Source organism: Vanacampus margaritifer, chromosome 14 (assembly GCF_051991255.1).
Source record: "Vanacampus margaritifer isolate UIUO_Vmar chromosome 14, RoL_Vmar_1.0, whole genome shotgun sequence".
NCBI classification, from domain to species: Eukaryota; Metazoa; Chordata; class Actinopteri; order Syngnathiformes; family Syngnathidae; genus Vanacampus; species Vanacampus margaritifer.
Window position 1 is genome coordinate 8,293,428 of NC_135445.1, and position 14,878 is coordinate 8,308,305.

A 14,878-nucleotide genomic window follows, 5' to 3' on the forward strand; every position below is an offset into this window, starting at 1 on the left:
AACACAGCAAGTGTCAAAATGGTCGCCCTGAGCTCGATAGATGAAAAAGGCAGGGGGGGGGGGGGGGGTCTTGCTGCTTATTCAAAAAAAAAAAAAAGCAACATTAATTAGAATGACATGTTAGAATAGAGGGTGATTTACGGGAGTGGATCTTCATTTCCATCCCATCTTACTCCCACAGAAAACAAATCCTTCCCCGCCCCCATCCCGAATCATAGTTAAAAAAAAAAATAAAATCCTGGTGGCTCCCATTTTGGAGGTCAGCTACATAAAAAAAAAAATGCATCGGTCTGCTCCTGTGAAGACATTTTTTTGCGTTGACTTGCTCCACGAAAATGGATTAGAAATGTGCATACGGCCTATGTGGTATTTTTCAGTATGCTGCTATCGTATGACTATGTCAGTGTATTGTTAGATGAAGCCAGGCTGAGTCACGCAAGAGCCGTTGATCAAGTTGTCTGAAAAGCACAAACAGGACTTTGAGAAATGACACCTATTACTCCTAATGTGTGACCGTTCAAACAAAGCATATTTTGATCTTTTATGAAGCACAAACCTTGGTTGAGTGTACCGGTATTAAAGACATATTACTTTTTTTGTCTCAACACACCCTCAGAGCACCAGCATTTGCGTTATAATCCTTTGAGGGACAGCTGGGTCCTGGTCTCAGCCCACCGCATGAAGAGACCCTGGACCGGTCAGGTGGAAAAACCTCCAGAGGAATGCATACCGAGATATGATCCGTACAATCCATTATGTCCCGGAAACAAACGTGCTAATGGAGAGGTAACCGCTTACAAAACGCACTTACAAAATACAGTGGTACCTTGACTTATGAGTGAAGAAGCTTTTAAGATCTGTTAAAACCAACCAGCTTCTAAATCACATATTCTCACTGTATATTGTAATTTAGCTGGTAAATGAAGGTCCTTCTGGTTCTGATGACTCACCAGTTGCACATTTGGTCATCCACTGGTAACCAGACAAAATGAAATGAGTGTTTCTTGTGTTGTCTCCGTAGAAAAATCCAGAATACAAGAGCACTTTTGTTTTTGAAAATGACTTTCCTGCCATCCAACCAGATGCTCCAGATCCCGGTAAGTGGTTCTTTCATCAGTCTAATAATATTATTTCACATGAGGGAAAATAAATGTGTTGCAAATGTGTATTAATTTGCTGCTCTCACATGGTTCTTCATCATAAAAGCACCATAGTCATGAGGTGGAAGAAGATTAAAATGCTAGCAGCTAGCATTTAGCTATCCCTTAGAAGTTATTTTTACAATGTGATCATTTGATTACTGTTACATTATACAGAATCGTGTGATTAAGATTTTGCGCTCTTCAGCTGCAGATCAACATCCATTGTTCCAGTCTAAAGCTGCCAGAGGGGTGTGGTAAGAAAACATACTTATATTTGTTGTGGTTTATCAGCCCTTTTAGGTATTTAGTCCTTTTTTGATAAGAACAGATATCAATCAACAAATATTAGAAACATCACTCAATATAATATAGCGTAATTTTACACCACTGCCAACTACTACCACAATAATAAAGCCATTGTTATAATAATTTCTAGGCAATGTCACTCAAAAGTATCTTGGCAGAAGTGGATGACTTATTTATACAGATCTAAAATAGGTTATCTTTGGACTACCTGTGATAGAATAGTAGGGATTCTTCTTTTGGACCATTCAACATTAGAGTTACCATACGTATATTCAGGCGAAGTTTGGATCAGTGATTTGCTTTCCAACATTGTGTTGGACTTCCTTAAACTTTCACCCGGTTACACCCTTCGCACATTATGCTTTGTTTTTCTTCTGGGTGAAAATATTTCCTAACCTCCAAAGATAAGGCCGATACGTCTAAGTACAGTCTATATAAAAGAAATTACTTAATAGCTGCATGATAATGGCTGTACAGAATAGATAAAATCCATACGTGTTAAACATGCCTAACAGGATAGACACTCCCTTCCTGTTGCTCTCCTTCAGCACACAAGCCTAATGAATAGTTGACATCCACAGCCTGCTGAGTAGTAAAAACAAAGTATCTATCTATCTATCTATCTATCTATCCATCTATCTATCTATATCTATCTATCTATCTATCTATCTATCTATCTATCTATCTATCTATCTATCTATCTATCTATCTATCTATCTATCTATCTATCTATCTATCTATCTATCTATCTATCGCTAACTTTGTAGCCATATATCTCTAGCTAGTTAGCTAGCTTGCATGGCAAAAACGAAAAGATAACACAAGTAAACCACACAAAGATAGGTAGCTAGCAGCTAGCTAGATAGCTAGCAGCTAGCTAGATAGCTAGCTAGCTAGCTAGCTTGCATGGCAAAAATGAAAAGATAAAAACAAAGAATTCACACAAAGCTAAGTAGTTAGCTAGCGAGATAGCTAGATCCATAGCTAGCTATCTTTGTGTGGATTCTTTGTGCATTTTTACCTTTTCGCTTTTTTTTAACCATACATATTGTTGTATTGTTTTGCAAAGGCTTGAACTAAAAGTGTGTGGGCCCCCAGCGACATTGAGACAAGCAATTACAGAAACAAGAATTTGGGGATTTGTCTTCTAGAGGAAACAAAAAGTCATCATGAAGGACTGGAGGTAGGATAGCTCAGGCTAATTGCAATTTCTTCTTAAGGGTTCATGATTTCTCTCAAGTCCCGTAGAGATGTTAATTGGCTACATTCAATTTAGATTGACTTCAGTAATGAGTTTAAACTCTGTAAGCTCCTAGCTTGCTAAAGTACATTTTCTGTCAGCAGAAGCCAATTTGGATGGGGATCAAGAACGCAAGTTTATTTGTAGATCCGCAGCTCGACCATATGCTTCCTTCAACCTGGCATCTGCATCAAACTGACCAAAATTAGACAAGACATCTGGGCTTGTGAGAACAACCGACATTTAGCAGCACATAGTGTGGGTGTCAATTATAGTCAGGAATACTCACCTTCAGTATCAGTTTGTAGGTTTGCATTGTTTCTTCTGAGTCAAGAATCACTTATCAACTTCACTCAGCTTTGGGAAATACCGCGACATTGCGTTTGCTAACTCTTCTACTTGCAAGAACTTGTCGGACACAGTACATCATAATAAATAAAAATAAGGCTTTCTTGCTTCTTCTTTAAAAAAAAAAAAATCAGTATTCTTATTCCCCCATTCATAGGACAATTATGTTTATTCATGCAGTTTGTTTTCCATTCTCTTCTTTTTCTGCAAGGGGCAACTCGCGAGGCACGCTAGTTATTTTTCTGTCAGTTTGACGAGCACTTAAAACCAGAAACCTCGACGGAAAATCCACTCAGAATGTCAAAAATGGTCCGATTTTTGACAGGTGTTCTCCCACAAGTTTCCTCAGCATTCAGAGTTTTGAAGAGAGGGATTTCGCTTTTTATTTCAGCAGGCGGTTCCCACACACACACACACACACACACACACACACACACACACACACACACACACACACACACACACACACACACACACACACACACACACACACACACACACACACACACACACACACATCAAGGCCCGGCTGCAATTTAGCACTCATTCACGACTTAAAACATGATAGACACACATGATCTCATCTTTTCAGCAAGGTCATGTGTTTCCATCCCTGGTCTGATGTCACCCTCCCTCTCATGAAAAAAGGAGAGGTTGTCACTGTGATTGACAAGTGGGCGGAGCTCGTGGAGGAACTGGGTGCCACCTACCCATGGGTACAGGTACGGGATGCGCCTACTAGCCCTCGTCGTGTGGTGTAACATAAGATATATATACGTACATTATATGGTATTATTAATTTTAACGATTTACTGTCATATAAAATATCCATGTTTTAATTAATGCAGAACTATAGTGTATGCTAGCAAAAATAGAAATCCAACACGTCATCTTCTGTTTTGTCTTTAGATCTTTGAAAATAAAGGAGCTATGATGGGTTGTTCCAATCCACATCCCCACTGTCAGGTAAAAACCCTAGCACACACCAATAACACAATACTCAGAATGTTGACCCCCAAAAATGTTTAGTAGGCCTTAAAACAAAATCGAATGAATGTGTATGATGTTAAATTAGGGTACATTCAAGCACCAATTGAAATCCATTAGTGTAGTTCAACACGTTTTCTTAGCTGGCTGTTTAATAACATTGAGAAAATAGTATTTCTTTTTTTTTGTTTTTGTTTTGTTTTTGTTTTGTTTTTCCTTTTTCCAGAAAAAGAAAAAGAGAAAATAGTATTTCTAACAGCAATAATACCAGACATCAGCGTCCACAGTTTCTCAAGTACTGTCAATATCTAGATGCCGCCAATAGAGGGCAGTAGATGACTTCAGGCTAACGTATTCTCTCTGGACTTCTTATAGAAATATCTGCTCTGTCTAAAATGGTCAATTCCATAATAACTACATACAAGGGAAATGTAATTAAATGGACAATAGAAAGATCAACTTATGTATCATATTTTTTATTGCAAGATTAATTTAGTACAATTCAAGTACATTTTGGATTTGAATCGAAACAACCACAATTTTCAGATCATTCAATTTGGTCATCAATGTAATGTATTTATTTTTTAGATACTCTTAAGTATTATAGTATTTTGACCTATTACATAAAAAAAAAAAATAATCTAAAAACTGTACATTATTTATGATACAACTTGACAACGGTGCTCGTCTTTGCTGATCTCTTGTGGGTCTTCTTTTCATTTCTTTCTTGAGTCAATAGTCTTCTACTGGATAGGAGCTCGATCTCGTGTCCACAGAAACACAGCTGCACAATCACACCCACAGCTACAGATGTTGGCACTCGTGCGCATTTAAACCCCGCAGCCAAATGATATATGATAAAGAAGGGCCAACACAAAACACTTCAAAATGAAAGAATAATGACTTAATTACCAGGGGGAGCGTTTTCACAAATGTGTGTGTCGCCTTTGGATGTGCTCTGCATTTTGGGTGAATAAGTTCAGGGGTGTTTAATCAGAAAACAATTAGCCATTCTGTCAGATGCAGTCCTCCGTGGCATGCCTAAACAGCACTGAATGCCTCTGGTTATTGCTCTACATGGAATATTTAATTACATTTTAGCCCCAATGTCAGAAATAATATTAAGTAAAACACAAAAAGAAGTAAGAGACCACTATTAAGTCAAAAACTAAAATTGTTTTTGCAATTCTCTCCCTGCCCCCCCCAAAAAAAATGCAGGAATAATATTAAAAAAACAACAACAAAACAGTAAATGTAAAATGCTTGTTCACACTTATGTCCCTGCTGCAAATAGTGACAAACTTGTTATGCTAAATGACACCTTTTTCCAAAAAGGTCGTTTTGTGCCACAGATGATGCCAAAAGACCCTTTTTCTATTAGACAAGGCTATGGACTGTAGTTTAGAATCTCGTTAAAAGGGCAAATAAATGTTTCAGTTCAAAAGGTTTTTATAGGGAAATTTATTGAGAACAAAAAACATCTAATGAAAACCCAAATCATGAATCCACGCAAAACGTAAAAAAAAAAAAAAGTATGCTACTCAACTCATTCACTGCCATTGACGCCTATAAACGTCAAAAAATAATTTGAACTATTTCTATTAGTTAAATTTTTTTCTCCACTTTTGTTAACAAGAGTATGAAACCTAGACATTTTTTTATTAATCTTTTTGTTGTTGTTGAAAAAAACGTGCAAAGATGATTAAAAATTTGGGGCGTGAGGCGATTAAAATTTTCAATTGAAATTAATCACATGACTTCAATAGTCAACTCACGATTAATCACAAATTTGATATCTATTGTTCTAAATGTACTATAATTTTTTATCTAGGTTTTCATACTCTTGTTAACAAAAGTGGAAAAAAGTTTTAAACTAATATGAATAGTTCGAATGAATTTTTGACGTCTATAGCCGTCAATGGCAGTGAATGAGTTAATTGATGATCACCCTAACCCTCAACGCATTCAAAGAGCACTTTATAACATTCTGTCAAATCTTATTATCGGCTATCTCTTCTTTTTTCTTTCTCACTTCCTTCGATTTTCACAGGTGTGGGCCAGCAGCTTCCTGCCAAATGAGCCAGCTGTGTCTGATCGCTGTCAGAGAGCGTTCTATGAAAAACACAAAGAGCCAATGCTGCTGCAATATGCCGAGCAAGAAGTTGCGAAAAAGGTACAGTTTGAACACACACAGCACAGTGAGAAATCCCTTTGAGAAATGGCCCTAATAAAGTCATATTGTGACTTTAGCTAAAATGTTGCCTGCTCTAACGTCAGTCAAAGACTTTGAGAAACAACAAAAAATAATAAAGATATTCATCAGACTCAACTAAACTCCAAATATTTTTGTAAGCAAAAAATAAATAGAATTTCTGCTTGCAATACTTTGATCTTGGAGCTGAATTGTTTTTTTTAATTTTATTTTAACAGTCATTCCAGAAACGGTTTGATATGAGTTTCCACTAGTATTAGAAATACAATAGAAAACATTACATATGAAACACTGACTATAGTGGAGGAAAACAGTATTTTTTTTTTCTAATTCTATATAAAGTTATTATTATTATTATTTTAAATATTCAGTATTTAGTTGTTTTACACTATTCCATTTTTAACTTTGGACTTTAACTTTCCTTTTATTCCAGCGATTTATTGATTATCCAATTCAATAAAGAATAGTTGCAGTTGACTTTTCCATTATAAAGATAATCTTTGCGTATCACTTTGTTACTGTATTCTCCCTTCATCCATCCGCTTCCACCTCCCCCCTCCCCGTGTTTTTCCTGTTACACCTTTTGCTTCTTGTTTTCCTCTCGCAACACACTACCTGTTTTTCATGCAGCCAAGCATGTGATGGGGCAGCAGAAACGCTCATTAGCATCATGCTGTGGCATCCATCTTCAACCTGAAAAAAAGATTAGGAAAGACATATTTTGTTCGTTTCGCACGTTTTAGCAATTCTCCAGTCATGTGTGAAGAACATAAACAACGGCAACCTTGAGGAAGTTTGGCATAACACAACGTTTAGCGCCGAAACATGTTGTGAATGTCACAATAGTAAGCAGATCTCTTGGTGGAAAGATAACATTCTAAAGTTGTCAAAGTCGAACTGTTTTCTAGATTTGGGCAGGATTTAAGTACAAAAGAAATAGAACTCATGCTGTATTTTTTGACCTTTGACATCAAGCCTTAGGCTAAGGTCTGAAATAAGCTTGTCTGGGACTCGTTAGGAGCCGAGTGCCTCGCAGCACTTTGGATCAGTATCCTTTGAATCCTTTCAATTCAAGTTGAACCTTTGCATGGATTTAGTGCGAAGCATATGCTCCTTATTGCTTGATCTGATTTACATTACCGGCAAATTAGGAATCCCGCAGTAACCGATGGCACACACATCCGTTATTAAACATGATTTGGGAAGAAAGAAAATAGCTGTCTGATTCATTCACACAGAGATCTATGTGTGTGTGCTTACGTAGCACAAGCACTCATGGGGGCTGACCTTTATAAGATTACAGTGGAAGCTGTGTATCAAAGCGATAGTGTGTGTGTGTGTGTGTTTACTTGTACATACCACATTGTGAGGACCAAAATACGTGTTTAACCAACAGATTGAGAACATTTTTTGTGAAGTGAGGACATTTTGGCCGGTCCTCACAACTCAAGACCTCTTTGAGGGTCAAGACTTGGTTTTAGAGTTTAGGTTTGAATTGGGTTATGGTTGAGGTTAGGGTAAGGAATGGAGGTAGGCAATAATTTTTGATGGCTGGGGTTAAGGGAAGGGGCTAGAAAATGCATCATGTCTATGGATGTCCTCACAATTATATAAGTACAAGTATATGTGTGTGTGTGTGATCTTGTTTTTGTTACATAGTGGGGACCAACATTTTGGGATCTCACAGAGTTGTGGGGCCCACCCGTCCATGTGGGGCCATTGTGCTGGGCCCCACAAGTTTAGACCTCTTTTTGAGGGTCAAGACTTGGTTTTAGAGTTTAGGTTTGAATTGGGTTATGGTTGAGGTTTGGGTAAGGATTGGGGGTAGTCAATCATTTTTTATGGTTGGAGTTAAGGGAAGGGGCTAGAAAAAGCATTATGTCTATAGATGGCCCCACGATTACATAAGTACAAGTATGTGGGTGTGTGTGTGTGTGTGTGTGCGCGCACGTGCTTGTTTTTGTAACATAGTGGGGGCCAACATTTTGGGATTTCACAGAGTTGTGGGGCCCACCCGTCCATGTGGGGCCATTTTGCTGGGCCCCACAAGGTTAGACCTCTTTTTGAGGGTCAAGACTTAGTTTTAGAGTTTAGGTTTGAATTGGGTTATGGTTTAAGTTAGGGTAAAGAATAGGGGTTGGCAATAATTTTTGATGTTTGGGGTTAGGGGAAGGGGCTAGAAAATGCATTATGTCTATGGATGTCCTCACAATTATATAAGTACAAGTATATGTGTGTGTGCACGCGCTTGTTTTTGTTACATAGTGGGGGCCAAAATTTTGGGATTTCACAGAGTTGTGGGGCCCACCCTTCCATGTGGGGCCATTTTGATGGGCCCCACAAGTTTAGACCTCTTTTTTAGGGTCAAGACTTGGTTTTAGAGTTTAGGTTTGAATTGGGTTATGGTTGAGGTTTGAGTAAGGATTGGGGGTAGCCAATCATTTTTTATGGTTGGAGTTAAGGGAAGGGGCTAGAAAAAGCATTATGTCTATAGATGTCCTCACGATTATATAAGTACAAGTGTGTGTGTGTGTGTGTGTGTGTGTGTGCGTGTGTGTGTGTGTGTGTGTGTGTGTGTGTGTGTGCGCACGCGCTTGTTTTTTTTACATAGTGGGGCCAAAATTTCGGGATTTCACAGAGTTGTGGGGCCCACCCGTCCATGTGGGGCCATTTTGCTGGGCCCCACAAGGTTAGACCTCTTTTTGAGGGTCAAGACTTAGTTTTAGAGTTTAGGTTTGAATTGGGTTATGGTTTAGGTTAGGGTAAAGAATAGGGGTAGGCAATAATTTTTGATGGTTGGGGTTAGGGGAAGGGGCTAGAAAATGCATTATGTCTATGGATGTCCTCACAATTTTATAAGTACAAGTATATGTGTGTGTGCGCGCGCGCTTGTTTTTGTTACATAGTGGGTACCAACATTTTGGGATTTCAGAGAGTTGTGGGGCCCACCCGTCCATGTGGGGCCATTTTGCTGGGCCCCACAAGTTTAGACCTCTTTTTGAGGGTCAACACTTGGTTTTAGAGTTTAGGTTTGAAGTGGGTTATGGTTGAGGTTAGGGTAAGGAATAGGAGTAGGCAATCATTTTTGATGGTTGGGGTTAGGGGAAGGAGCTAGGAAATGCATTATGTCAATGATATGGCCCCACAAAGATAGTAAAACAAACCTGTGCGTGTGCATGCATGCGTGCGTGTGTGTTTGTGCCGATAGTGTCCCTCTTCCTATTTGCTCCTGTCTGTCTGACCCGAGGTTAAGACCGTAAATTGGCACACGGCAGTACATGGAGAAGCTTGAATTGGGGTTTGGCTCCCATGCGATACGCTTGAGTTTGAAAGCAAAACTTTCCAAGTTAATTGAATGAAAGTTTTGGGGGAGGATTTGAAACGTGTGAGGTGTCTGCTCTAAAACATCCTCCACTTATTGCATGCCTTGGTGTTTTTTTTTTTTTGCCTTTTAATTTGTATTCAATCTTTATTCTACTGCATTGTAATCCGCTTAAAGTGAAAATACTGCAAGGAGTTGGGAGGATGCTGGAAGGTTAAAGAGGAGAACGAAGCTTAACTTATGATCTGATCAGTAAAGGTTAAATACTGTATGTTGTTTACATTACATACATTAATACTAGGTCCGTCAGAATTAAAGCGTTAACTCTGGAGATAAATTTGCATTAAACCAAACTAACTCCGTTAACGCAGTCGTATTTACCCTCTGCTCACGTTTGGCGACAAAAAGGAGTCATAAGCGGATGATTGATAAACACGGACTATATGTTAGTTTTACTTTCTGTTTTACTCGCTTGACACTTGTTGGAGAATTCTACAATAATTTGCACACTTTGCAAAGCCAAATTCAAATAACACATTAGTTGGACGTCTTTGCCGGATCATCCATGCATCCATTATCTGAACCGCTTCCTCACAAGGGTCACGGGCATGCTGGAGCCCATCCCAGCTGTCTTCGGGCATCTAAGAGCAAATGATTTTACGTCAGTTCGAATATTTTACTGAACTCAAGTAAATGCCTGTTACAAGCTACAAGTCGCGGTTAATCACGATTAATGGTTAGTTTCCCAGGATGCCAATAGTGTGGGCAAAAACTTCAAAACGACTTCAAAATTGTTTTTGTAAACCCCACCAAGCACAGTTGTGGACAATAACGTGTTAGAAATCTGAATTCTTTTCAATGCTCAGCAGCAGCAATTGGAGGAAAACTCTGTTCCTTAACTCTTTGACTGCCAGACGTTTTCAGAAAAGGGATGCCGTGGATGCCAGCCGATTTAAGCATTTTGACTGATCTTTCAAGGTCCACAGAAAATTATGTGTTTGGACTATGGAAACACACATACTACCAAATGAAAGATTGGACTCTCATCTTTCATCAGAAAAAAAAGTTTATTTCTACCTTATTCCGTTTTTCAGTAATCAACAATAGAAAATGGTTAGTTTCACCTCTGTTTTGAAACAAATGTCTTTTAACGTCTTTGGCACTCCTCCATAGAATTTTACTAAACGTTATTTAACGTTTTTGGCAGTCAAAGAGTTAATTACCGTAATTTATCATCTCAAAATTTTCACTTTAAATTTGTGCCTTTTTTTTAGGAACGCGTGGTGGTGATGAACCCTAATTGGCTGGCAGTGGTTCCCTACTGGGCAACGTGGCCCTACCAGTTGCTGCTGTTACCACGACGACATGTCCTCAGAATCAATGAGTTGACTACAGAGGAACGAGAAAGTAAGTGTTTCGGGGGGAGATGCGACAAAACAGTCGTGATGTTGTTTGTCTCAAGCACAAGAACGGTTTGTCAATTTTGTGTCAATTCTTTACAGTTTTATATCCAACATTTGAATTGAATTGATTTTTTTTTTCAGGTTTGGCTGACGTTATGAAGCAACTGCTGACCAAATACGACAATCTATTTCATGTGTCCTTTCCCTACTCCATGGGCTGGCATGGTAAGAATAAACATAATCAAAAGGTACAACAGTAAATGCTTGTAATAGTTTTTATTTGAACATTAGGTAAGAATGAAGTTTTCCATAGTGGAGTCTTGACATAATTTCTCATTTCAAACTAAGGACTTTGAACTAAGTTAAACAGGAATAATAAGCAATAAAGGAAGGGACAAGAGCATTACAAAGCTGTAACAGTACTTTAAAATAATTCAAATTAGCTCACTAATTGCCCTCTACTAATTATTATTTTTTCAGTGAATATTAAACATGTTTGAGGTCACAAGTTGATTTTAATTCCCGTTCTGTGTTCAGTAGAATTATCAGTGTACCATATATCACCGTCAAACACATTAGCATATTTAAAGGTTAAATGTGTACCATCAAGGATATTGGCAACAACGTAAATGGAAAGGGAATGCATTTTTATTTCCCTATTAGTGCTTAATATATTCTTATTTAACCCTGGAGAACCCAAGAACCCTTTTCTTCTTTGGAAAATTATGAATTATACATTAAATGACTGCTATAAATTCACTGAACACCAAAATATATGTTTTTTCAATGTTTTTTTTTCAATTTATTCTCTAATTTAGGATTAGGGCGAAATTTGACCCTTTGGGATTTAGGGGTATCATTTTGAAAAATCTGAGTAACAAAAACTGTCAGTAAACTATTTAGAATTTAAGAAAATAATCAATCAAATACACAGCTACATTGAACAATATATTTTTTTTGTTTTATTTGTTGCGTTTTAGCCATCTTGTCGCCACCACTCTGGCTCATGTAAGTGCAATATTCATCCACTAGATGGCCCCACGGAGGGGTCAGAAGTGGCACACTGGACTTTTGAAGTTAAATTTGTAATAAAAAAAAGGTCTTTGTTATTTGAGTAGCAGAATTTATAGGGGCCAAATTTGACCCCGTGGGTTCTCCAGGGTTAAATGGTGCTTAGGTTGCTTTGCAAAATTTTTGATTGAGAACAGAACACAACTTGGAGAGGCGCATCAAACGTGCAGAAATTTGTATTGTTCCATTCTTTAAGACCCCCCCCCCCCAACACACACACACACACACACAGCTTTTGGTTGCCAAATGCGTAGATGTAGATAAACCTCATTGTTTATACCTGAGACCATCTTTCATACAGTAAGGGGGCGAGCACATGATACAAAGGAACAAAATGACGAAAGGCACATTTAGAAATAAGAGGCTGATGGAAAAGATTCCAAGCAGAGATTTAAGATCCAAGCCGAATCTTTGTTCTATTCCTGTGGACAAGCAAACATCACAGGATGGATGGCGTTAGCAAGGAATCAGTGTTTCACACAGACTTTGAGATGAGTTGGCAGACGAGAGTTGATTCAGAAGCGGAAAGAAAAGCATGTTTCTTGCCTCCATAATTTTTACATTACAGTCAAGCGTTATTTCTGTAGCACGGTTATTGAGCTGTGGGACCTCTAAGAAGTGTTGATTATGTGCTTGTTTATATAAATGATGATGATTCCTGTCAGCAGGACTCTCCGCGTGATCTGCAACAATCCCCATGGGACTAACAAAGTTCATCTTCACTGAGGATGAACCCATTTTGAGGCTGAGCTAGGATTTATTTTTTTATTTTTTGTTAGATAAGACAAAGTAAGCAGTCCTTAATTTATTAGTCCAAAATCTATAAATCATCATTTGTTTGTTGTTGATCCAAATTCAAATTGTTTGGCCTGAGAGTGACAGACATTATTTTAGCTCAGAAATCTAATAAAGTGCAACACATTTTTTTTTGTTGTTGCAGAAATTTGCAATAAGGCAGAATGTTAAAACAAAATACATGTTTTGTATTATAACTCTTTGACTTTCAAAAACGTTAAATAACGTTTAGTGAAATCCTATGGAGGAGTGCCAAAGACGTTAAAATACGTTTGTTTCAAAACAGAGGTGAAACTAACCATTTTCTATTGTTGATTACTGAAAAACGGAATAAGGTAGAAACAAACTTTTTTTTTCTGTTGAAAGATGAGAGTCCAATCTTTCATTTGGTAGTATGTGTGTTTCCATAGTCCAAACACATAATTTTCTGTGGACCTTGAAAGATCAGTCAAAATGCTTAAATCGGCTGGCACCCACGGCATCCCTTTTCTGAAAACGTCTGGCAGTCAAAGAGATAATGATTCTTCACAACAAAGTGTTCCAACTAGTCTTAGTTATTGACACCCCCCAAAAAAAGCCCAAGTGTAACAAAAAGTCCGTTGGTGTGTCAAAACATCACTTTATTATACATTGCTCAAAAACAGAGAGATCAACTTGCATCTCTCAAGCTGTGAAGACGATGTTGGACCGCTGAGAAGAAACAGCTTGCACAAATATACTAGAGTCCGTAAGGGCTGCTCAGGATGCTGTTTACAACCCGGGCAGCTGTTGCTCTATCTAAAGCGCGGGCTATACTTGATATTTATCTGTGCTGCAAAAAAGCGGTGGGAGAAACACCCAATTTGGGGGCTTGCCAAAGAAGCACCGAGAAAATAGGGCCATAGGCGGAACAAAGGTTAGCGTAGTGCAGCGATGCGGTGAGTGATATGTGACAGACGGGAGCAAGTGTCATCATGCCTCAATAGCCAGCCGAGAGTGTTAAATATTTCAGGTTCAACGTGAACAGCAATGCCTTGCTGAGTTGCTTTAACAAATGGACACTTCACTGACCACTCGCCATGTAATTCTCAGTGCCTAATATTGCCTGGAATGGAAATTTCAAATGGACATTCAGGTATGAACCAATATAATATAAGAAGGCAAATTATTATTATTATTATTATTATTTTTTTTTTTCTGGAGAGCTCAGTATTGTTCATTCTGTAATTTTACCGATTTGACATGTCATCTTCATTGCTCTCCTTTTTTTTCTTCTTTTTTTTTGTAATGCAAATTTTGAGCAGTAACACAAATTCAGCAAATATTCTTCAAAAGGAAAAATGTATGTTCCATAAATGCATAATTAGGGGATCCACTAACTTGATTAACCACAGTTTGAGTCCGATAACCGCCAGATTTGTCGAAACAAGAAAACACTTAGTACACTAGTGCATGTCAGACTGGTGTGAGGTCAGTTACAAGATCTCAACAAGAATACAATCACACATGAGAAAAAAAAGTAATGCCAGTGAACCGTGGTCAGAGCTATTATCCACAAATAGAGAAAACTGGGCACAATGGTGAACCCTCACAGAAATGGTCGGGCAACCCAAATTACTCCTAAGAGTCCAACATTGACTCATCCAGGTCGCAAAAGATTCCGAAACCCATCCAATTTACTGCAGGCCTCTCTGACCTCAGTTAATGTGTTCATGACTTCATAAAAAAAGACATGGTGTAAAAATGTCATACATGGGAGTTAAAAGGAGAAAAACAGACCTGACAAAAAAAAGAAACTTTTTTTTTTTTTTGGTACTTGCATAAACAGGCTAAGGTCATTTTGGAGGATAAAAACATCACCTTATTTCCCCGAATATCTGCCCCTGCCACACTCAGTGGCCTAAACAATAAGTCCACTGCTTTCAAAATGATCCTCGACAAATGTCACATTAGAGGACTCGTCCCCGTGCTGCAAATCTTTCTTAGTTCTCATAATGCACATTAACACATTCATAAACTTTGGTAACGAGTTAAGTTATAGCTCCCATCTGTGTTTGCACTTAATCTTTATTT

The 14,878-nt window shown here is 38.2% G+C and overlaps 1 protein-coding gene across 6 annotated transcripts in view; it reads left to right on the forward strand.

The window, feature by feature from the left end:
* The window catches only part of galt (galactose-1-phosphate uridylyltransferase), a 30,651-nt gene that overhangs the window by 2,725 nt on the left and 13,048 nt on the right, over positions 1 to 14,878 (forward strand). For 3 of the 6 annotated variants that reach the window (XR_013296703.1, XM_077586323.1, XM_077586325.1), the window contains exons 2-9: positions 617 to 786; positions 1,022 to 1,097; positions 1,348 to 1,396; positions 3,629 to 3,758; positions 3,946 to 4,002; positions 6,074 to 6,196; positions 10,832 to 10,964; positions 11,102 to 11,185. Coding sequence is in view for 5 of the 6 variants with exons in the window: in XM_077586323.1 (XP_077442449.1) it covers positions 617 to 786; positions 1,022 to 1,097; positions 1,348 to 1,396; positions 3,629 to 3,758; positions 3,946 to 4,002; positions 6,074 to 6,196; positions 10,832 to 10,964; positions 11,102 to 11,185 (822 nt within the window). In the remaining variant the exon portion in view is untranslated. Of the gene's footprint in view, positions 1 to 616; positions 787 to 1,021; positions 1,098 to 1,316; positions 1,397 to 2,517; positions 2,632 to 3,628; positions 3,759 to 3,945; positions 4,003 to 6,073; positions 6,197 to 10,831; positions 10,965 to 11,101; positions 11,186 to 14,878 lie in introns of those variants that run through there. The other 3 variants (XM_077586327.1, XM_077586326.1, XM_077586328.1) reach the window with 2 other exon arrangements.